Raw genomic sequence first — 24,254 nt, 5'->3', positions numbered from 1 at the left:
TGTTACCATCACTTTCATCATAAGAGTGCACTTCCCCAGTAAATTCTGCATCTGGCTCATATTCACGATCTCAACCATATTCTCAAAACTATAATTTTCCACATCTTTAAAACTTAATATTTTTATCACTGGTAGGTTATTTACATCATCCACCATCAAATTACGGTATATTTGAATACTTACAGTAAAGCCATTCAAGCCATTTTAAGTTTTGCAGATGATATTCTGTGGTAATTATCAGTGAACCATATCATAATTGTTTATCAAAAATGTCCACCTTGAGGAATAAAGGTGATGAATGAAAACATCAGTATGTTGAATTTTAGATACAGGTTTATTTACTAGAGCTGTGGAATATAATCGTTTTTACAGTGCATCACAATTTTGATGTGAAAGATTCTGCATAAAATCCAAAGAATCTTTTTTGAAAAACGTAATTAAATATTCCTATCACTGTTTTTATTGTAAATAAAGTAGGCTACTCTTGGTATATATTATTTAAAAAGGTGTGTATGTCAGCAAAGTACTTGAGCCACTTGTTTTGGTTTCGGTTTTATGAAAGGCACATGCATGAAATGAGAAAATAAAGTGTGGGACATGCTCAGTGTTAAAGAGAGTTATTAATCGCAATAAGCCACAGAAATCTCAATGTTTTACTCACACTGACTGACACACACCAGAATCATGTGCACAGAAAGCCTTCTCTCTCAAACAGTGTGTGATCCCGAATTCAGTTTTCTTTAGTGGTGTATTGCACGTGAATGGTAGGGTGCACACAGAATTATTTCAAAATATCTGTCTTGTATAATTGAATCGTTAAGCTCTGAATTGTAATCGAATCATGAGGCAAGTGAATATATATATACAGTATACACCTTATTTAATCAGCAAGCCTCACTTGTTTTGTCAATTATAAACTGGTGTTTTCAAAATGCCACAGCCCGTACCCATGCTTTGGCTTTTGGTTCATATGTTATTTATGTATGTGTTTATTTATTTATTTCTGTGTGTGTGTGTGTGTGTGTGTTTGTGCCAAAGCTTTGTGTTTAAAGAAATGTGGAAAGTTCATATACTCATTTATATATTGTACATATTTTCAGTGTGTGAATGACTAAGTTGAATAAATTGAAGAACTGAGTTTTTGCCCATACCTCCACCTCTTGTCATACGCCATTTTCTCATTGTTTCTCACGGGCTAATTTCCTTATTCTAAATTCCTTCTTCATTTGTAAGAGTATTCTTGTTAATGTGCTTGTGACCTAGTTGTGCATGTACAGAAACCTGATGGCAGTCTGCTAAAGCGTGTCCAGTTTACTTTCAGTTTCATTTTCTGCTGCAATCTTCTGTAAGTGGTAGGGTAGAGTGGCGGAAAATGCTTAATGCTTAAAATGTTATATTTAGATTTATAATGCTTTTAGCTTAAAATTAAAAATAATATAATCAATAATTATAAATTACAATATTATAATAGCCTATTTGAATAGTGTTAGCTGATGCTAACTGGCAAGCTAACTAGCTGATGGTATTTTTTTAATATAAAGTTAAAATATTTTTATTCAACCAACTAGTTAGAATACATTTAATGGAAACAAATGATTTGATGCTCAGAACAGAGTAACTACAGTAATTAAGCCATGCCCCCTGGGGGCGTTTTACCCCACCTGGCTTTCTGCTTTACCCCAAGGGGGGGTTTCCCCCCACTCTACCCCTAAATGTGCGAGCGTTCATGAATGTAAGTTAATTTATCTTTCTTTACCTGTCATATTGTGATAATGTTGCCGCTGCATGTCAGATTGTTGTCATCAGTCCATATTGTAGTTCATGTGGAGAAGTGATGAACGCGTGATTTACGTGCATATGTTTAATGCCATTTATCGTGTTGTATTTAATATTAACGTATAGAGAAGATAGATGTACACTGAGGTGAATGTTTATGTTTACTGTATACATACGGATTCTGATATCTTGTTTATTTCAGACTAAACCACCTCTGTTAACTTAATGACTGTACAATGCTGGATAATGTAAAGTGACACATCCTGAAGAGATAAACAGTTTAACAATCATCTGTCTCCTGTCACACTTCTTATTGGAGTTTTGCTGAATATTTCCAATACTTAGTAAATGAGACACTGTTTTATCGCCATCTCTCATGCTCTCAGGGCTGCTTTGGACTAATGACTTTTGTAGATATTTATGACTGCATCGAAAAATTTTAAAACATGGAATTCTTTTGAAATAGATTTTCCTTTTTTATAAAAAGAAGAAAAACAAATATGGCCTGATATTTGAAAGCAACTCAGTGGAAGGTTTTGGCTTTCTGAGTCGCCATGCAGAGCACAAACAGACATCTACATTCACTGTGGAGATTTCCATTGGTTTTTCTTTTCTTTTTATTTTTAGCTTTTTATTTTTGCGAATTTTTCACCCCTGAAAACTTCAGTATTAAATTCCGAAAAACGACAGGCATTCAATGTAAGTAGATCTCATAGTGATAATTTATTTGATAGGTACAGATGAAAACAGTCTAATTCTTAACGACAGCAGCATCGAGCCCTTTTAACTGCTTTTAATGGGTGAAGATATTCTATATTTTTTATCATTTAACATAGCCTACTTTTTGTAAGGTATTTGTCTGACTGTGTTAAATGGCTGAAAGTAGAAGAATATGGTATGAGCTGTGGATGAACTACATTTCACGGTAAGTCTTGTGATTTTTAAACTGTTGTTTATATTTATTCCGTTTTTACTATTAGTGTATAAATAAGTACAAAGTTAAAACTGTCTGCCATCTCACACTATTGGTTTATACTGAGGTTCAGTTTGAGTCAAACTGAAAGCTGTTGTTGTCTGTTCTTCAGAAATTTGGGTGGACAAACATCTTGTAAACATTTAGAAAATGTGTGTTTAGTTTGTAGTTGAAGGGCGTCTTGTTGTCCTGTTGTATTGAAAAGCTTTTTAAGACCAAAAAAATGGGCCATGTGTGAGTGAGTCACTAAATGCATGAACCAAAGACACTGAAATATTTCCCATAATACTGCAAGAGACAAATTATAATTTTAAAAAAAGCAGTAGACTAAGCCATACATTATCTCAAGATTCTGTACAAATGTGGCTGTCACCTGCATTTTTCAGAAGTTGCCCGAACTATGCAAAACATTTTCACTCAATTAGGTTCTACACCATTACAAGGAACACAGTTGTTCAAAGTTACAGTAAGTACTTCATCTTCAGGTAAGACATTGCATCCTCTCCAAACATGATGCAATCATTCAGCGAATAAATGTCTCTTGTGTGAACCTGAGTTTTTGTCCTAACTAGCTAAGTTTCTATTGAAGCCCTGCCTACTGTGAAAATTATTGGTCATAAATCTCACTCCACATAATTATATGTAAGAGCTAAGGAGCAGTTTTTGGTTACTCAAAGACATTTGTTGATGATTTTCAAAATGGCTAATGCACAAAATGACCTACAGAGTGAAAGTGAAGTGACGTGTGGCCAAGTATGGTGACCCATAATCGTAATTAGTGTTCGGCATTTAACCCATCCAAGTGCACACACACACACACACACACACAGTAGTGAACACACACCCGGAGCAGTGGGCAGCCATATTGCTGCAGCGCATGGGGAACAGTTGGGGGTTCGGTGCCTTGCTCAATGGTGGTATTCAGTCGTGGTATTGAAGGTGGAAGAGAGCGCAGGTCATTCACGCCCCCCACGACAATTCCTGCTGGACTGGGTCTCCAAATATTAGACCATGACTGCACCCATAGTGAAAGAGAACAATCTTATGATTTTTAGCCAAACTGTTCAGAAATTTTAAGCAAAAATGTCTATTATTATATTTCTTGATCACTAGGTGGTACTGTGCCGAAACTGCTCATATATCCTCAGGCCATGATTGGTATAAAACAGGCCACATTTGGTCTGAATATTCTAAAGCATCGCAGAAACAGCCTTGTGTCCGTTTTTGATGTGCTTTACAAGAACAGTTTGGTCTGTTAAAGTCTTTTGATAGCTTTTTTCCAGCATGGTTTGAAGATGATCTGAAAGTGAAAGTGAAGTGACGTGTGGCCAAGTATAGTGACCCATTCTCGGAATTAGTGCTCTGCATTTCACCCATCCAAGTGCGGACACACACACAGCAGTGGGCAGCCATACTGCACCCAGGCAGCAGTTGGGGGTTCGGTGCCTTGGTCAAGTGTTTCACCTCAGTCGTGGTATTGAAGGTGAAAGTGAGTACTGGTTATTCACTCCCCCCAAACTCGAACCCTCAACCTTCAAGTCCAACTCTCTAATCATTAGGCCACGACTGTCCCCATAGTGAAAGAGAACAATCTTATGATTTTTAGCCAAACTGTTCAGAAGTTATAAGCTAAAATGTCTATTTTTTATATTTCTTGACCACTATGGGTGGCACTATTCATATATCCTCAGGCCATGATTGGTATAAAACAGGCCAAATTTGGTCTGAATATGCTAAAGCATTGTAGAAACATAGCCTTTTGGCATAGTTTTCATTAGATTTGTTGTTTTGCTTTAGGAGAACAGTTTGGTCTGTTCAAGTCGTTTAAAAGCTTTTTTTCCAGCATGGTTTGAAGATGATCTGAAAGTGAAAGTGAAAGTGAAGTGACTTGTGGCCAGGTATGGAGACTAGGGATGTGCCCGAAGCCGAATATCTTATTCGGAAAGGCACGGATAATGGCTTCAAAACGAATAACGGATTTATCCGAATAACAGAAAAAATATTCGGCAGACACAATCACGTTTGTTGGAACAGCACTACATTAGTGAGGTCTGCGGTTGTTAAGATTTGTGCAATAATAAGTGCTTTGATAGCGTTTGACACAGTTTCGTACAGATAATATCATGGTGATCATTGCGTTTGTCTAATGAATGTAGTCTCCTCAGCAATAAACTACCCGCGCGCTCCGTTTTTGATTGCTGCCTGTCAGTGCCGGCGAAGCAGTGTTGCCAGATATTACTACAAAAAACAACCACAATCAATCTCCTGAAAAATGCACCAAAATAAGTTTAAATCTTGTATTTTGCAAATAGGAAAAACGATCTCTAACCTCCACCTTCATCCTCCCACTTTATTAATGCCCTAATTACTTTATTAACTCTGTTACATTAAGTATTAAAACAAGTCCAGTAACGCTTAAAATAACTAGATCTGGCAACATGGCGGAGCGGAGTGGAGGCTGCACTTGCGCCAAACTCCTTCACTTCTGGGTTTCGCAGCTATTTACAGTATAATTACCCAACGATATAACTGCGCGATAAAGTATTGAAATGTATATTTTCCCTGTGTTTCCTTCCTGTAAGCTACTGAAAGGAGCCACACTGTGAAACAGCCAATCAGAGCAGAGCTCAACATTGAGCCGCACTGTGAAACAGCCAATCAGAGCAGAGCTGAACATTATTATTCATTACCCTTCCAAATAAGCCAATAACAGACCATTTCATTCTAGGGAGAAATCCTAGGGTTGTAAATGGACATGTAAAACTGTTTGTGGAGAATGTTTGCCCATACCTAAGCCACATATTTATGTAATTATCAGAGAACAATTTAAAATATTGTATCAGTGCATTCTACGGCACCTTTAACATGCTCGATTATATAAAGGAATGACTTGATTTCTTTTTTTCTTTTTTCTTTTTTTTCCTCCCTCTCTTTTTGACTGGACTTTTAAAATATTGATTATATGTCTGTTGTTTTGTTTTGTTTTGTTTGTTTTGAATGGATGTTTTGTTATGATGTTGTGTGTGAAAAAAAAAATCAAACACCATATACACCATCAAACATCATTTACACAGCACTTTACAAACAGCACTAATGCAGATTAAAGAGCGTGACTACACGTCTCTACGTCCTCGCGCTGCAGTGCGTAGGGAGTCTCCCAAGTTATATTTTCACTTTTCATTCAAGACACAACGGTTTGTAATGCAACAGTACGCTGGATGCCAACCGCCGTAAAACAATAATAAGAAGAAGAAGACACGATGGCTTCGGGTTTACTGAAGAGAAAGAGCATAGCACTAAAGTCTATCAAAATCTTAATTTATTATTTAGAAAACCTTATGAAAATGAAGCTGCTCTTTATTTCGCCCTTATTATTCTGGTGTGTACTCGACCATGGTAAGACATTTAGGCTTAATAACTTTCTTTCGGTGTTCTAACGATTGGTGCCTGACGAAATGTGCGGTTAAAACGGTGTTTTCAGTAAAAACAGTAGCCTATAGGATGCTCCGTGGGCACAACAGAAGCTGTCAGATAGGCTCGTCTAGTGTCGGGGATGGTTTGATAATCTGTCATAACGGGTTACATCATGATGCAGGAACATTGGTTTATCTTCTGTATTGACAGTATTCTGTAATCTACATTGACGAGGTAAATTGGACGAGCTTAATTCATCAGCAGCATTGTAGTAATTTATCTTGCTGTTACTAACACTGAAAAATAAATTTTTTATTATAAATGTTACAATTAGGCTATTATACTTATTTAATATTGGGAAATGTCACTTTTAATTAGGTTGTTTTCATAGTTTCTATGTGTTTATGATATTTCTGTATGACATTCCATAGTTTATTATTATTATTATTATTATTATTATACCCCTGGCAATAAGGAGCATAGTTTTACCTGTTACCTGTCATATAATTTGTGTTTTGCAGTTATTTATTTATTTATTTTTATATAAGGCATTTATGGAGATATTTTTGTCTGCACTACTTGGTTGGTGCTAATCGTGTTGCAGACAGACAGTTCTCAAGGGGCGAGGCATTTCGCTAGTCGGAAATCTAAATTAAATTATTCCTCCACAGTCACCACACTTCAAGACATTGCTCGGATGCTTTATTTCATGACATTTGTCAGTTTTTTCCCCCCCTTAAAATGCTCTTGTGTGTAATTATTTCTTACACATCTCATCCCAAGCCTCTGTTGTTAATTCCAAAACATCATTTTAGAGCTAGTATTGTATCTAGCTGTAACAAACCCCTTACAGAAAAACCACATAAATTTAACATGTTTTCCACATGTGATCACATGTGTCCACATATTTTCCACGTTATCACATGTCCATACATTTTTTTTCACATGTGATCACATGTGTACATATATTTTTCACATGTGATCACATGAAGACAACATGTCACCACATGTTGCAACATAAGAGCACATGTGGAAAATGTTTCCTTGTGTTATAATAGGTTTTCACACGTGGAAAATGTTTCCATGTGTTAAAATAGGTTTTCACATGTGGATCATATGTTAGCTACATGTAACAAATACTGTGCATTTTCAGCTTCACACTGTATGTTGACTTTTAGTTTGTTCCTATTTCCTGCTTCCCATTGTAGTCCCTTGTAGCTTTCTTTATTTGTTGTAATGTAGGCTACTGTAGTTGCAAAGTTACTTTGGCTATATAAGCTAGTTAGTAAAATAAAAGTAAAATAAAATAAAGTTCATACTACTGATATATGATTTATCAATTATATGTTACATACCACATATGATTAATAAGTGCTCATTTGATACACCTTGTTATTAGCTTGTACCTGTAATTGTTGATCATCAGGTAGCATAATAACTAATACATACACACACACACACACACACACACACACACACGATATATATATTATAATATGTATTATATATATTATAAGCTTCACATAATTTTTGTTTTATTGAGGAACAACATTACAAAACGATTTTAATACAATTAATATTATTAACATTACAATAATATCATTAATAAATTCTTCTTCTTCTTAATATTATTAATAATAATAATAATCACAAGACGCAAAATATAGATACATAATATTTTACAATAGATGTACCTTTAACATTTTTCACAACCCCTAAAAAAATATAAATATTTATAAATATAAATAAATGAATCAATAAATAATAAATCAATAAAATAAAAAAGCTCATTACAGAAAGGAGGATTTTGAATTTGCGAGCATGGTGATGACGTAATTTCCTCTCATCCAACGGCTGCTGCTGACAGCCACAATGATGCCGGGGAAGAAATGATCGGAAATAAAACATCCATTCGAGACGGTGTATTTAAAAATGGTAAATATTTGTTCGAAATCATATTCATAATGCCAAATAGTCTTTAATAACGCTTATTCCATTTTGAAATTTTGACTGAAGTGGGAGTTCTGCGCGTGCTCATCATTCGAACTATAACGGTCATCTAGCACTGCACGCTGAGGAAAAGGTAAGCAAAAATGTCTTTAATTAGTAGTGTTTACACATTTAATGTTGAATTTCAGTTTGTATAGCTGAAATGTGTTATATTTTAAAACATTTCATACTTTTCTGCATCAAACGTTTGAAACTTAGCGTCTTGTTTGCCAGTTGTATGTGCGGTCATTTCGACCGGAAATAAGCTGGTCACAGTCACCGTTGGTCGGCGAATTTTCACGCGAATGTCCCACTTTGACCGTGAGAGAAATCAGTTTGGGACAGAGAGTAAAACCTTTGCACTGCAAGAGGTAGCTGCCACTCCATCAGCCACCACTGTCCGTTACCGCTGAATGAATGAATGAATCAGCTGTTTGATTACTCGCTCGCCACATGCTGGCCGTTTTACACTATTTAATGTATAATTTCCTGTTTCAACGATTTTATGTAGCTGTTTTCAAAACGTTGTATTTAAGACAATGTTCAAGTATTATGCAATTAAAACTATGTGAGTAAACTCAGCAAGTATAGATCACGTGCATAAATTCATCAGGCCTCTGTAACTATTTTAACACTTTAAATGTCATATATATACATATTGTCAAATCTAGCCTAGTCAATGCAATAATGCTACATTAATTTACCAGGTTATTCATTCATTTAACTTACAGTTTTTCTTTTAGGCTCTTGCTCGCTCAAGTCGTTGAGACATGGCTACATAAATAATTAGCAACTAATTGTTTTGAAGCAATATTGACAAGATCGTTTAAAAGATGAAATGACCCACTTTGGAAATACAGTCAGTACTGTGTTCTAGGGTTGTCACGATACCATAAAAATGTCGGTAACACTTTAGAATAATGGTCCGTTGTTAACAAGTAACTATGCAGGAAGTAATAGGTAGTACTACATTAACACTCAACTTAATACTGTTAACTAATAGAAGTAAGATTAACTAAGCAGTAAGTAATAGCAAATTTAGGAGAAAGGTAGTTCCTTATTAGATATTTGATAATTATTAAATAAAATCTCCTCATTGAGAACTACTTGTGAACTATGACCAATTAATAAAGAATAACCAATTAATTACTAATCACAACAGTAACGTCTTAAAAGTGAACAATTGGGTTATTTGTGGAAACTAATTTATGAATATGATATCCCCCAAATAAGTCGGCTACAGTTTGAAATTGTGACTTCTACTCTTACCAAAGGATGGATGTTCTCTGTTTATTTCAAACAAAAACACAGAATAATAATAATAAAAATAATTAATTTAAAAATGTGATTGAATTGGTTAACAATTATGAGCTCTAGTTTGTGTCAGTTCAGTATTTTAGTGACAGTAGGCTGGGGAGGACTTTTCTTGAATATAAATAATGATGTTCTCTTGACAAAAGCAATTCACATCCTTAATGAAGGCATCGACTGCATTTATATTGTGTTAAGCACAAAACAGCATATTCCAGATTACAGTGTCTGGTAAAATATCACTAGTGCCTCACACAAATGTATGAATGTACACTATGTGTCAGATTTAAATATGTTAAATAACGGATTAAATTACTTAGTAATTACTGAGTGGTTAAGGTGTTTTCACTTTAAAATAATGGTCCAGATCACTAGTAGTTCCTGCAGGCTGACAAGCTAACCTTTGAGTAATTAGTGAGGGGTTCATGTATTTTTCACTTCAAAGCTAAAGTGCTACTAAGGAACTACTAGTGATCTGGACCATTATTTTAAAGTGAAAAACACGTTAACCCCTCAGTAATTACTCACAAACAAATTAATAAGTTATGTAATGTTTTATATATGACACATGATACAGTCATACATTTGTGTGAGGCACTAGTGATATTCTACCAGTAGATCATTTGGAGTGGGATACATATTGAACTGACATAAAACAGAATTCATAATTGTGAACTAATTCAATCATGAGCTTGTCAGCATCACTTCCTAATTATTAACATTTTTAAGTGAATTATCGTTTTATTATTATTCTCTGTTTTGATTGAAATAAACAGAGAACATCCATCCTTTGGTAAGAGTAGAAGTCACAATTTCAAACGGTAGCTGACTTATTTGGGGGATATCATATTCATAAATTAATTTCCACAAAGAATCCAATTGTTCACTTTTAAGATGTTACTGTTGTGATTAGTAATTAATTGGTTATTCTTTATTAATTGGTCATAGTTCACAAGTAGTTCTCAATGAGGAGATTTTTATTTAATAATTATCACATATCTAATAAGGAACTACCTTTCTCCTAAATTTGCTATTACTTACTGCTTAGTTAATCTTGCTTCTCTATTAGTTAATAGTATTAAGTTGAGTGTTAATGTAGTACTACCTATTACTTCCTGCATAGTTACTTGTTAACAACGGACCATTATTCTAAAGTGTTACCAAAATATCTTACGATACTATACCAGCTGAAGTATCACGATACCAAGTAGTATCACGATACTATGCAGTATTGTGTTAATTTAAAATTCAATTCTACAAAATGAATCAAAATTTAATAAATAAATAGATGTAAGTGAAAACAGACAATATTATTATCTGAATACTTAATGTGAATGAATGACTGGCTATTGTTTTCCATGACATAATCTAAACAAAACTCATCTCAGCACTGCACAGAAGCTGCATGAAGTGACATTTAGATGTGGCATTTATACATAATTGCATAAATAATGTTATGAGATTAGTGTTTTAAATACTAAATTCTGAATATAGAAATATGTTGGAAAATAATGTAATATGCCTACTTTTAGATGGGAAACTTAAAAACGGCCAGCAGGTGGCAGAAGTTCGTGATTGAATCACTGAGTCATTCAAACGATTCTTTCTAAACGGCTGAATCCTTCAGGAGCGAATCAAATGACTGTTTTTATGAATGGCTCAGTGAATCAGTGATTCGTCCAAACCAACGCGGATTTGGATTTGAACAAACAAAACAAAAACAGCACTCTTGCTCGTGTCGTATTGCCGAACTGTCAGGAGCATTTTTTTTGCTCGCGTATCTTGAAATTTCCGAGTTAGCAGCATGTATATTAAAACATAACATTATAAATTAATTAAAAAAAAATATATATAATGATTGATAAGAACCAAGTGCAAAGCCGCTATGCTGATGAATGGATTTGCGTTCGTGATCGCAAGATGCTTCCAGAAACGAACTATTACACCTGTTCTAGAAGTGGTCAAATTAATTAAACTGTGAGAATACTTTCTTGTAAGATATTATGATGTTGAATAAGTGATGCTTGAGCTGCTGTTTTTTAAAATGACATAAGATGGTCTGAATCAGACCCTTTCTTCTGATAAACTGCAGCATGAACAACGACGTGCAAGTGCGACTTTTCATTGCAAACTGAACTGAAGCATCGGGAAACACTCAATACCATATAATGCGTATACACAGAGCACAGCAGAAAGACATTTGGCAATCAACTTGTAATGTTTCTGCTGGCATGAATGTTCAAATGAACGTTTTAAACAGTGTTCTTGCCGTGCATACAACATATCTTACGGTACCGTATGGACGATACTACCGTTTAAAAAATGCAATGGCACCGCGGGTATTTTTAAGCTTTAGTATCGCGATACTACCGTAGTACCGGTGTATCGTGCAACCCTACTGTGTTCTTGATGTCTTTCTATTTACTTTTAGGGATAAGCATTTCAACAGAGCCACATCACCAAATGGTAAAGACTTTTTTTCAAAATTACACATTCTGTCACTGAAAGTAGTACACTTGGTTTTTGTTTTTGCTATTTGATATTTTGTCTTTTGCTATTTTTCTATTCTGGTTGCGTTAAAGATGTGAACACGTTATTTGTGATTGGAATATTTGTGATTGGAATATTTAAAATCATGTTTGTTGAGGTAACTTCACTGTCAACAGTATACTCTTCATTTTTTTGTTTTGTTTTATAGGCATTACACACTGTCTTTCCTGTGTGTTTGGCTTTTTCAGAACCTGCTCGGTGAGTCTCCTTGATTAACTGACAGGACAACTCTATGTATTTCATCAAAATACCAAAGTGTTTTTACTCATACTGCTGTTTAGTCAGTTCATCAATATTTGATTGGTTTTTCTACATCTGTGTTACTATATCTGTGTTGTTTTGTTCAAACTAATTTGCCATTTATTTGAAAGGGACAGCTCACCCAAAAACTTAAATTCAGTCACATGCGACTCATGGCTCCTAGAAGATTTTGCACATACTTTATGTTCTGAGGTGAATATATCTGTTGTTTTCTGCCCTTCAGAACAACAAATCAAGTTCTTGCATTATTTTGGTCTGGAGATCTTCACCTCATAAAAGACAATACATGAGTAATACTTTTGAGTTTTCTGAGAGTCATGTTTTGCAGTGTTTTAAACCTTGAAATTTTTACAATGTTCATCTTTCCTTGGTGAGCTGAAGTGAAATGTTGAGCAAATATATTCTCACAAACGCAGTCCTCCACAACAGGCCAAAATAATTTTTCAAATAAAAATTTGTTTGATTTTTCACCATTTCTTAATTTCCCCTTTTGTGGTATCAAAAAGAAAGGCCATATGGCATAAGAGTAAATAATGACTGAATTTTCAATTTTGGGTGACCTTTAGCTTGGCATCAGTCTTTGTGAGATTATTTGTCAAAAACTTTTTTAAATTTAAAAAAAATAATAAAATAAATTATGGTTAAAAAAATAATTAAATTGAACACTACCATGGATTTGTTTGTGATTTGTATCTCTCTTTCATTCATTCATTTAGGACAAGTCTGATGAGTGGAGATGTTGCTGTGGCCCTCTTTACAGACGATACAAATTTCATTACCAACCTGTGAAAATCTCATGTCATTATGGAAATGTGACTCAAGTTGTTATAGCTCTAAATACAACACAGTTACAAAAGAGATGAATAAATATTGTGTTAATTGTACTTAATAGTGCCTCTCGGTGTACTTTCAGGTTCTATGAACTTCATGCCATGGGAACTGTGATTGAGTAACTTTTATTTATTTATTTATGAACAAATCTGAAATGGCACATTCCCAGTTATTATAGAGATAGTTCACTCAAAATGAAAATTCTGTAATTAATTACTCACCCTCATGTCGTTCAAAACCCATAAGATCTTCATTCATCTTTGGAACACAAAATAAGATATTTTTGATGAAATCCGAGAGCTTTCTGACCCTGCATAGACAGCAATGCAACTGAAATGTTTAAAAATATCTCAATTTGTGTTCCGAAGAAGAACGAAGATCTTACTAAGATCTATTTGGAACAACATGAGGGTGAGTAATTAATGACAGAATTTTCATTTTTGGACAAACTATCCCTTTAAGATTTATATAAATGCTTTAGACTATAGTTATTCTTTTTAAATTCTTCATAATATGAATAGTGTATAAGGATTGCTTAATAAAACGTAATGGAATTTTACTATACAATTGAGGTCTTAAACAGAATTAAATATTTTTTGAGTGTATATTGTGCATGAGTTAAATATTGATTAGAGTTTTTAAAGTCATTTCACAATGATATTGCAACACAAGCAGGTTTATAATATACGCTTCACATGGGATTCACAAGTTTCACATGGGAATTTACATGTATTTCACATGTTATCTCATGGGTTTCACATGGGAAAATATATGTGTTTCACATGATCACAAATGTTTCACATGGGAATTTACATGTATTTTACATGTGATCTCATGGGTTTCACATGGGATTACATGTGATCCCATGGGTTTCACATAGGAAAGAACCATGGGTTTCACATGGGAATATATGTGTGTTTCACATGGGAATATACATGTTTCACATGTGATCACATGGGATTCACATGTGATCCTATGTGTTTCACATGGGAATATATCATGTGTTTCACATGGGAATATACGTGTTTCACATGTGATCTCATGGGTTTCACATGGGATTTACATGTGATCCCATGGGTTTCACATAGGAAAGTACCATGGGTTTCACATGGCAATATGCGTGTGTTCCACATGGGAATACACATGTGTTTCACATGTGATCTCATGTGTTTGACATGGGTTTCACATGGAAATTCACATGAAAGTGTTCCAAAAACGCACATTTCCCATGTGCAAAGCACATATTTTCACAAGTGAAATTTCACATGTGCAGAATCACATGTATATGTGGCCACGTGTGAATTCATGTGATTTTTCTGTAAGGGACATTTCTAGTTTCTAATTGCATTAATAATTTTCATAATCTTTTTTTTTTTTTTTCCCTCTCAGACCTGGGTAGTTTTCATCAATCTTCTTGTCTTCTCAATGTGTTGACCAGTTTCACTTCTTTCCAGATTTATCCAGAGCTGATGTGATGTGTTGGCTGTTTTTTTTTTTTTTTTTTTTTTAATAGTACAGTAGTTTCAAAAATTAAGATTATCATTATTTGCCTACCTTGATGCCATTCCAAGGTGCATATGACTTTCTTCATCAGAACATAAATGCATATTTTCATCTGAAAGAAATTCAAGCTCTGTATGCATCCATACAATGACTGTCCACCTCTGTGATTTGGGTAAGCAACAAATCAGTAAGTAAAACAATCTCAACTTGAAATTAGTGCTTATGATTCTGTTTGAAATGACTCTCCAAATTGTTGCAGTCATTGCATGATATGCATCTACAGATATCAAATTTCTTCCCAAAAATTGTTGTGTTCTACTGAAGAAAAGGGATAGCATCAGGGTAAATGAATAATAAGATTGTTGTAATTTTTGAACCAATTCTTTAAAGGGTTTGTGTTGGGTAATACAAGCACTATTTTCCTCTTTCAGTTTGGGTCAGTTTCAGACAATTTGTCAATGCCTTTTTTTGTCTGTGTTTTAATAAATAGCAAATTATGTATTATAGTCTATGTCTCCTTTATTTATTTTCTCCCCATCTAGTGAAAACATTGTTTGACATGCTTGTATACTGTACATTATTTACTATGCATACTAGAGATGTTAATTATGTATTGTATATGTAATGTATTATAATAGTAATAGTAATAATATTAAATGCAGTATAATAGTATATAGTAATATAAGCAGTGGGAAATTGTATAGAAATGGTAGAATTATAGTGAATAGTATGAAATTACAGTGCAGCTGTAAAGCGTATGTCGGACTGACCGACGAATAGGAATCTCGCTAGAGAGGCCAATCTACCGAGTGTAACTAAACGAGCCAATGCACATTGGCATGCAATCATATGCAGCTGCTGCTCACCGCAGCGCTGGTATATAATGAGCAGCAGGTGCGTTGCATCTTTAGGTTTTCGCTGAGGAGCCGAACAGGTAAGGCGGCAGCATCAGCGTGGTCCAGCGACTGTGGCGACGGACGCACGTCTCCGTTCCCTCCTTCAGGGAACGATGGTTGATGTCGCAACGGTCGCAGTGTTGTCCGTCCGGACCAGCACATGTTTGCCTCGTAACTGCCCCTTCAGGCGGCTCAGGGCAAGGTGTACTGCTAGCAACTCGAGGCAGTTGACATGCCAATGCAGTTGGGGGCCCGTCCACACCCCTGACACTGCATGCCCGTTGTACGTGGCACCCCAGCCGGTGGCAGAGGCATCCGTGAAGACCACGGCATGCCGGGACACCTGCTCTAGGGGCACTCCTGCCTGAAGAAACAAGGGGTCTGACCACGGGCTGAAGGCTTGGCGGCATTCCAGAGTGATTGCCACTCGGTACGTGCCGCGTTGCCACGCCCATCTCGGGACTCGGCCGTGAAGCCAGTGCTGAAGCGGTCTCATATGAAGCAAACCGAGCGGGGTTACTGCCGCTGCGGCTGCCATATGCCCCAGGAGCCTCTGAAAAAGTTTCAGTGGGACCGCTGTCCTGCCTCTGAATGCATTCAGGCAGTTCAACACTGACTGAGCACGTTCCTCTGTGAGGCGTGCTGACTGCTCGACCGAATCCAACTCCATACCGAGAAAAGAGATCCTCTGCACTGGGGCGAGTTTGCTCTTTTCCCAGTTGACCTGAAGGCCCAACTGGCTGAGGTGACCAAGCACCAAATCCCTGTGTTCGCACAACCGCTCCCGAGACTGAGCAAGAATGAGCCAGTCGTCGAGATAGTTGAGGATGCGAACACCCTGTTCTCTCATGAGAACAAGGGCTCCCTCCACGACTTTCGTGAAGATGCGGGGAGACAGGGCCAGCCCGAAGGGCAGGACCTTGTACTGATATGCTCGACCCTCGAACGCAAAGCGCAGAAACGGCCTGTGTCGAGGAAGTATCGAGACATGAAAGTACGCGTCCTTCAGATCGATCGCTGCAAACCAATCTCGGGGACGGATGCACTCGAAAATGCGTTTCTGCGTGAGCATTTTGAACGGTAGCTTGTGAAGACTCCGATTCAAAGCTCGCAGGTCCAAGATCGGTCGTAACCCACCGCTCTTCTTGGGTACAATGAAGTAAGGGCTGTAAAACCCCGACCCCATATCAGCTGGAGGGACCGGCTCTATCGCGTCCTTCGCCAGTAGGACTACGATCTCCACACGCAAGACATGGGCATCGACCGCTTTCACTGAAGTGAAGTGGACACCTCTGAACTTGGGGGGACGCCGGGCGAACTGAATCGCATAGCCGAGCCTGATGGTCCGAATGAGCCAACGAGATGGACTGGGGAGCGCTAACCAGGCTCGCAGAGACCGTGCAAGCGGGACCAAGGGGACCGTAGGCGTACCCACAGTGGGGCAGCGAGGTGGAACACAGGGACGCGGCTCGGGGGGCTCTCTTTGGGAGGCGGCCCGTAGCGGGGTCTGAGTGTGCTGCGCAACACTTACCTGGTTCCACGGTCGGACAGGGGGTGCAGGAGAGGCTTGGGTGACTTTCTCGAACTGCGCGCTGCTGTCCGCTGGCGACAGAAGAGGTGGATGAGAGTGGAGAGGTTTTACTTTACGATGGAAACTGCTCTTTTATTGAAAATTTGGGTACCGAACAGAAAGAAAAGGAAACAAAGGATTTACCACCCGGCCCTCCTCCGGGGGAAGGAGCGGTGCAGTCACCACCTCCTGAAGAGCAGTCCCAACCATCTCCGGGTCGCCCGTCCTAGGGCCTCTTGCTCTTGGCTTTGCCGCCCCTCTTGGCGGGGGCCTGGACGGGCTGGGGACCCCGCCTACGACTGGCTCCGCGACGCCGCTTGGGTGGAGGCTGTTGCTGCGGCGCGGAAGCGGGGGCAGCCGTAGGGGGTCGCCCTCGGTGACGAGCAGGCTGAGGTGCTGCCGGCGGCGGGGTGGATGCAACAGCGGACCGCCGTGGCAGGATGTGACTGATTGCCTCAGACTGCTTCTGTACAGCCGAGAACTGCTGGGCGAAGTTCTCGACCGCGTCGCCGAAGAGGTCGGTCTGGGACACGGGGGAATTAAGGAACCTGACTTTGTCGGTATCCCTCATGTCAGCCAGACACAGCCAGAGATGGCGTTCCTGGACCACCAAAGTGGACATCGCACGACCCACTGACCGCGCCGTAACCTTCGTCGCCCGAAGCGCGAGGTCCGTCGCGGCACGAAGTTCCTTAAGAACTTGCGGATCATGACCACCCTCGTGCAGGTCCTTCAGTGCTTACAGGCCCGGGAAGGTCGAGACGCCCCCGCCAGGTGGAGTTAGGGCACAGCTGCATAGCAATGGCCCACTCCACAGGGGGGATGCGTGTAACCTTTAGCCACACCGCCATCAAGGGTGGTGAGGGAGGAGGGCCCACCGGCACGGTTTCGGGCAATAAAAGGTGCCTTCCACGTACCAGTGAGCTCTTCATGCACCTCCGGGAAGAAAGGAACCGGGGTGGGTGGCTGAGAACCAGCTCGTGCCACCCCGAGAAACCAATCGTCCAGCCTTGAGGGCTCGGGACACGGTGGAGGATTCCACACGAGCCCGACCCTGTTGGCGGCCCGGGAAAGCATAGCCATCATTTCCGGATCTGTATCGGGCACAGCTACCGTACCCGAAGGAGGCAACTGCGCCGACGCGTCATCTCCAGAAAGGTCTGACTCACCCTCCGATGCAGCTATCGACATCTGGTCATCGGGAGGAGCGCCGAAGGATACGGATGGTACACACCTCTGAGATGGCCCACCGCGCTCCCCCGACAGCTCTACTGGCTGCGGAGTGCAGGAGGAGTGAGGGTTCCTAGGGGTTGGTTCCCGAAGGAAGCGCACTCACTGTAATCCTCAGGTCACCAGTGCCACCGCCGCAGCAACCCTCTGAGGAGGATTGGAACGAGGCAGCGGCACTGGGACTCCGCCTTTGCAGGAACTGGAGTCTCGACCGCAACTCCGAGATGGTCATCCTCCCACAATGGGTACATGACTCATCCTGGCGCTGCCTCAGCGTGCGCTAAGCCCAGGCACGCGATGCAACGCTCGTGACCATCCCTCGGCGCCAGGTAACGACCGCACCCAGAAACACACAAGTAGAATGTCATCTTTAAAAAGACGCAAGCTCTACTTGTGTAAGCTCTTTTAGGGACTTTACTCTTTTTATCAGTGCTGAAGCACGCAGGGGAACGACCGCGGCAACACGGACAGGGATTTTGTGCAGCCTGTCGTGTGCTCTCTCTCCCTCTCTCCGACGCTCTCTTGCCAGCCGTAAAAACGGCTTTTACGTGCTGTTTAAGCGCCCCGTTTACCAGCCGTGAGAACGGCTCTTACAGCTCTTTCTGCTCAAAAAAAAAGGCAAAGAAAAAGAGAGAAGACAAAGGGAAAGCTGGAGAGAATCGACCCCACTGCTGTGCTGTACGCCCGCACTCTTCAGACCAAGAGATCGTCCTGCAGAGAACTCTGTTCGGCTCCGAAGCGAAAAGCTAAAGATGCAACGCACCTGCTGCTCATTATATACCCGCGCTGCGAGGTGAGCAGCAGCTGCATATGATTGCATGCCAATGTGCATTGGCTCGTTTTTGTTGCACTCGAAGTAGATTGGCCTCTCTAGCGAGATTCCTATTCGTCGGTCAGTCCGACGTACGTCGAACGTGACCGACTGAATGGGAACTGAAAAGTTAATCATAATGCATTAAGAGCCAGGGGTTGAAACTTTTGAACATCTTAGTTTCTTTAAAGATCATATTTCTAGTACTGACCTTTACATTTATTTATTTATTCATTCATTAATTCGTTCATTTTCTTAAACATTGCTGAATTGTATAATATTTGTCTGTGAGTCCTTCAGTTGTCTTCAGTATGAAGAAGGATCTCAAAATCATACAGTCACTGGAAAGGGTTCAAATATGCAGGAAATGCTAGAAAACTGTGTTTAACTGCTCAGGACACACAAGGGCCTCATGAACATCTATCACAAACATTTGACGTTTTTGATCATTTAGGTAGCGACACAGTATTAAGAATCAAGGGTATGTAAACTTTTGAACTGGTTCATTTGTGTATTATTGTTGTACTTTCTTCAAGGCAAAGTGTTTGACATCTCAAACTGTGTCACCTTTAATGCAGAGGAACAGAGCAATTTTATTTCATAGAATCTGCATTCATTGGGAAGAAATGGTGAATTGATAAAAAAATATGATTAATTTCTTCTTCAGGTGCATCTGGTGTTGAAATAGACGGAGTGTCGGTGATGGAGGGAGATTCAATCACTCTACACACTGGTGTTGAAACAAACCAACAAGACAGAATTAGATGGTATTTCAATGACACTCGCATCGCTCAAATCAACAGAGATCTCAGTAAGATCTGTACAGATGTTCAGTGTAATGAAGGTACTGAGAGATTCAGAGACAGACTGAAGCTGGATCATCAGACTGGATCTCTGACCATCATGAACACCACAACCACAGACTCTGGACTCTATAAACTACAGATTAGCAGCAGCAGATTCAACATCATAAAGACATTCAGTGTTACTGTCACTGGTGAGTATCATTTTAGTCATTCAGTTCTTTTTCCACTTCAACAGTTTTAGAAAACAGATATATCTAAATCGACCCAGAAAATGTTTTTGTTTGAAGAAGTGAGCTTTCACTCAATATTACAATAAAGCCCCGGTTTCACAGACAAGGTTTAAGCCTAGTCCTAAAATCTAAGTCTGAGCTGTTTCAACTGAAAGAAACTTGCACTGACTGATCTTAAAATATAACAGTGCCTTTGTTTTGCCTCAAGATGCACATCAATAATGTTTTTTTTGTTTTTTTTTTATAAGTACGTTTATAAAAATTACTTAAATGTCCTAATTGAACTATAGCCTAATCTTGGTTTAGTTTAAGCCCTGTCTGTGAAACCGGGCCTATAACAGATGAAATCTATCATCTTCACATGCACATCAAACTAACAGACAAATGCCACCTTATGAATTTGTAACTTTTGAACTCTATTGTTAATAGAAAATAATCATAATATTAATTAGTTTTCCTGTGAACACTGTTTCTTATTTTTCTTGCTGTTTTAGCTGCTGTTCCTTACAAACTCACCAGATCACCTTATCAAATAAAGCAATGCCATAAAAATTTATATTAAATATCAATCAAAAGTTGTGGTATAGTTGTTTATCAGTCCATCTCTAGTAATAATGAGTGTCTGTCTTTAGCTGTTCTAGATTTAACTGTTGTTGCTGCTGCTGCTGCTGCTGCTGTTCTGTTGGTTGCAGCTGCTGGTTTGATTTACTGTTGCCGCAGGAGATCTTTACAAGCAGGAAAAAATGGCAAGTATTGCATACAGTTGATTCAACAAGCTGGAATAGTGAGATTTACTGTGCAAAAAATAAATATTTTAAAATGTTTTAAAGTATGTATATTTATTCTAATTGACCAAAGTAAAATTTTGTTGCTTTGTTCAAACAGGAGAAATGATGCAGCGCAATGATTCTGACCTGGTGAGACACTACTGTATGTACACAAAAGCTGTCTGTGATGTCATTTTAAACCAGATTAGACCAAAACAATGTGATTTTTTTTCTTTTGTTGGAGTTTGTTTTGGGAGTTTGAAACATCTTTCGTTGAAATAGCATTGGTCTGTGGTGATTACACAGTAGGTAGGTGTGGCTCTGGGGCTCCACCTTCTTTGATGTGGAAACCTTCTCCAGTTTATTTATTCTGTTCATTCCCTCGAGATCAGACACCTGCGAGTAAAATCATGAACGCTCTGAAGAGCTGCTTTATAGAAACTGAAAATGTTATTCTATCTTAAAGCAACACCAAAACTGTTTTTCATATTCAGTAGTGTAAAGCTGCTTCCTTTAAAACTCAATTGTATAAAGTGATATATAAATATATATAATGACTGAAGTGCCGAATTGCTGCTCATGCAAACATATACACATTGCATTAGGATGCTTTCTTAACTGCTGTTTTCTCAGCAATGTTATTTTTGTTGCGTGTTTATTTTGCTATTGAGAGGAAAGTGCACAGCATATATCTACATGTTCATCTAAACACTGCTCTCAGCAGTGCTGGTGGTGTTAGAACATTTGCAAACAGTATATCGCTGGTCACGTACTTGTGAATAAGGAAAATAACTTTACCATGAGAATATAAGGGCCTTAGGTGGTATGTATCTGAGATTTCTGTTTGAAAATTTGTTTGGTTTTAATTCAAAAATCATCCCATAAAAACACAGATAATAATGGACTTATTTAAGAGAGCATTGCTCCAGTGAAGGGATGGGCAGTATTTCAAATACATGTATTTTATATTTAAATACATTTAATCTTAGTATTTCTGTAATTTTAAAAACATGAACACTTTCATGCATGTGAGCTGTAGCATCCCATTCATTGACAACTACATAAACATTCACAGTGCTATCTTTATAGTTAGCTTGTTGATGATTCTGGATTTTCAGTCAAACACATGCTGTTTTGCTGTGTATAAATCATATAAAATGCTTGAAATGGTTATTGCACTACTATGTGCATGACTTTAACATTAAATCAAGGTGATCTTACTTTTGTAGGAAGAAAAACATTCTTGTCCCAGCAGCAAATATTTTCCCATCCATCATATTTAAAGTTTATGGCCTGCACAACTCAGAAACTTGGGTATAAAATTATAGTAGAAAGTAGAAAATATGACAAAGGCATTCATGTCCAATTTCCAACTAGAAAAGTCATATTTACAAAAGAAAATAATAATAAATAAATAAACACACACTTGGGATAGCTTGTGGAGGCAGCATAATATAAGGTGAGGATGTCATGGTCGGTTGTACTTGTTTATTAAGGTTAAAATAGAACACCATTCAGATTTGCATTTAGTTAGCAATAGCATGAAGGAAAAAAAGAGCACCAGCAAGGGGAACATAACATTAACACTAGTCAGTCCTGTTAGTTTTTTTTTTGGTCAGATTTTGGCTTTATCAACTAGCTAGTCAAATGTGTTCATTCAACTTGAATCATTACTTATTTTGGCGATGATATAATGTGTAAATCGATTGAAATTTTACTATATCATTTATATATCGTCGTGGTATGCAAATATAACTGTGGAGCTTTTATTGGGCAGAAGCTATTTACACGTCAAAGCGATAAAGAAACATGGATAAATGAGTAATAAGCAGCTTTCTGCGTGTATGTGCCCAAGACAAAGATAACTATAATGCTAATAATAAAGATATACATTTAAAAAAAAGTTCTAAGGGCATACTCACACTAGGCACAGTTGCCTCGTACTAAAGCCCAAGCACGATTGTCCTTTTGCTAACAGACAGATATCAGAGGATTATTACAGAGGCAACTGAGGTTAATGGTGGAATTTGCAACTTTACTCACAAACTACAATACCTGTTCATCAATAAGATAAGAACCAGACCCATTATAAATCTAAATGTTCTCAAATTAAATTAATTGAAAAGTGTGATATCCAAATAGTAATAATAAAGATTTTTGCTGTCATAATGATAATATTGCAATGATAACATTGTGACAGATGACACAACAGCTGGATGGCCAATTTGACATGTATTTTCAAAATACAAAATACTGTATTTGTATTTAAATAATATTTTTCCCACACAGTATTTTTATGTTAAATACATTTTGATGTATTTGTGCCCATCCCTGCTCTTGTGTTGATTAACTCCAGAATGAAGAAAAGAGATATTTACATTCAGCATACTTTAGAGAGAAAAAAAAAAAACACGTTTGTTTAACTGAATCAATAGTTTTTTCTCCATGATAGTTTGTTTTATCTTCTGGAAATCTGTTTTGCTTCTTTCAGGAGGACCATCAAGGTGGAGGTGGAGAAATATCGCCCCTTATTCAGGCTGAGACCCCACAGACAGATGTTGCTGACGGGCCAGTCATCGATGAAGTTGAGACCCTGCAGATAAATGTTGCTGACGGGCCAGTCATCGATGAAGTTGAGACCCTGCAGATAAATGTTGCTGACGGGCCAGTCATCGATGAAGTTGAGACCCTGCAGATGGATGTTGCTGACGGGCCAGTCATTGATGAAGTTGAGACCCTGCAGATGGGTGTTGCTAAAGGTACAATCAGTAATCAGGCTGAGACCCCTCAGACGGGTGTTTCTAAAGGGGCACGCGTTAATCTGGCTGAGACCCCTCAGACGGGTGTTGCTAAAGGTACAATCGGTAATCTGGCTGAGACCCCTCAGACGGGTGTTTCTAAAGGGAATCTTATGTGTGTGGTAGGGTAGAGTGGGGGAATTGCCTAAGGCTTAAAATGCTACATTTAAATGTATAATGCTTTTAGCTTAAAATGAAAAAAAAAAAATCAATAATTAAACAGTAAATGTTCGAGCGTTCATGAATGTAAGTTAATTTATCTTTCTTTACCTGTCATATTGTGATAAAGTTGCAGCTGCATGTCAGATTGTTGTCATCAGTCCATATTGTAGTTCATGTGGAGAAGTGATGCGCGCGTGATTTATGTGCATATGTTTAACGCCATTTATTGTGTTGTATTTAATATTAACGTATAGAGAAGATGTACACTGAGGTGAATGTTTATGTTTACTGTATACATACGGATTCTGATATCTTATTTATTTCAGACTAAACCACCTCTGTTAACTTAATGACTGTACAATGCTGGATAATGTAA

The 24,254-nt window shown here is 38.2% G+C and overlaps 1 protein-coding gene across 6 annotated transcripts; it reads left to right on the top strand.

Moving 5' to 3' along the window:
• Positions 1-5,903: 5,903 nt before the first annotated feature.
• Positions 5,904-24,254, top strand: LOC131529766 (uncharacterized). 6 transcript variants are annotated; one of them, XM_058759647.1, is made up of 6 exons: positions 5,904-6,145; positions 19,783-20,112; positions 20,784-20,897; positions 21,037-21,068; positions 23,410-23,773; positions 23,822-24,254. In XM_058759647.1, exons 1-6 carry the CDS (start codon positions 6,010-6,012, stop codon positions 23,845-23,847), a joined length of 1,002 nt encoding a protein of 333 aa, XP_058615630.1. In that variant the 5' UTR covers positions 5,904-6,009; the 3' UTR covers positions 23,848-24,254. The 6 variants fall into 6 exon arrangements, 4 of the variants coding, with proteins under 4 accessions (XP_058615630.1, XP_058615629.1, XP_058615632.1 ...); XM_058759649.1 differs by lacking the exon at positions 5,904-6,145 and adding exons at positions 8,001-8,098; positions 8,180-8,246 and having other exon boundaries at positions 23,410-24,254; XM_058759646.1 differs by having other exon boundaries at positions 23,410-24,254.

The sequence above is a fragment of the Onychostoma macrolepis genome, chromosome 22 (genome assembly GCF_012432095.1).
Source record: "Onychostoma macrolepis isolate SWU-2019 chromosome 22, ASM1243209v1, whole genome shotgun sequence".
NCBI lineage: Eukaryota > Metazoa > Chordata > Actinopteri > Cypriniformes > Cyprinidae > Onychostoma > Onychostoma macrolepis.
Note: the sequence above shows the minus strand (reverse complement) of the source record. Positions and strands in the feature narration are given on the sequence as shown.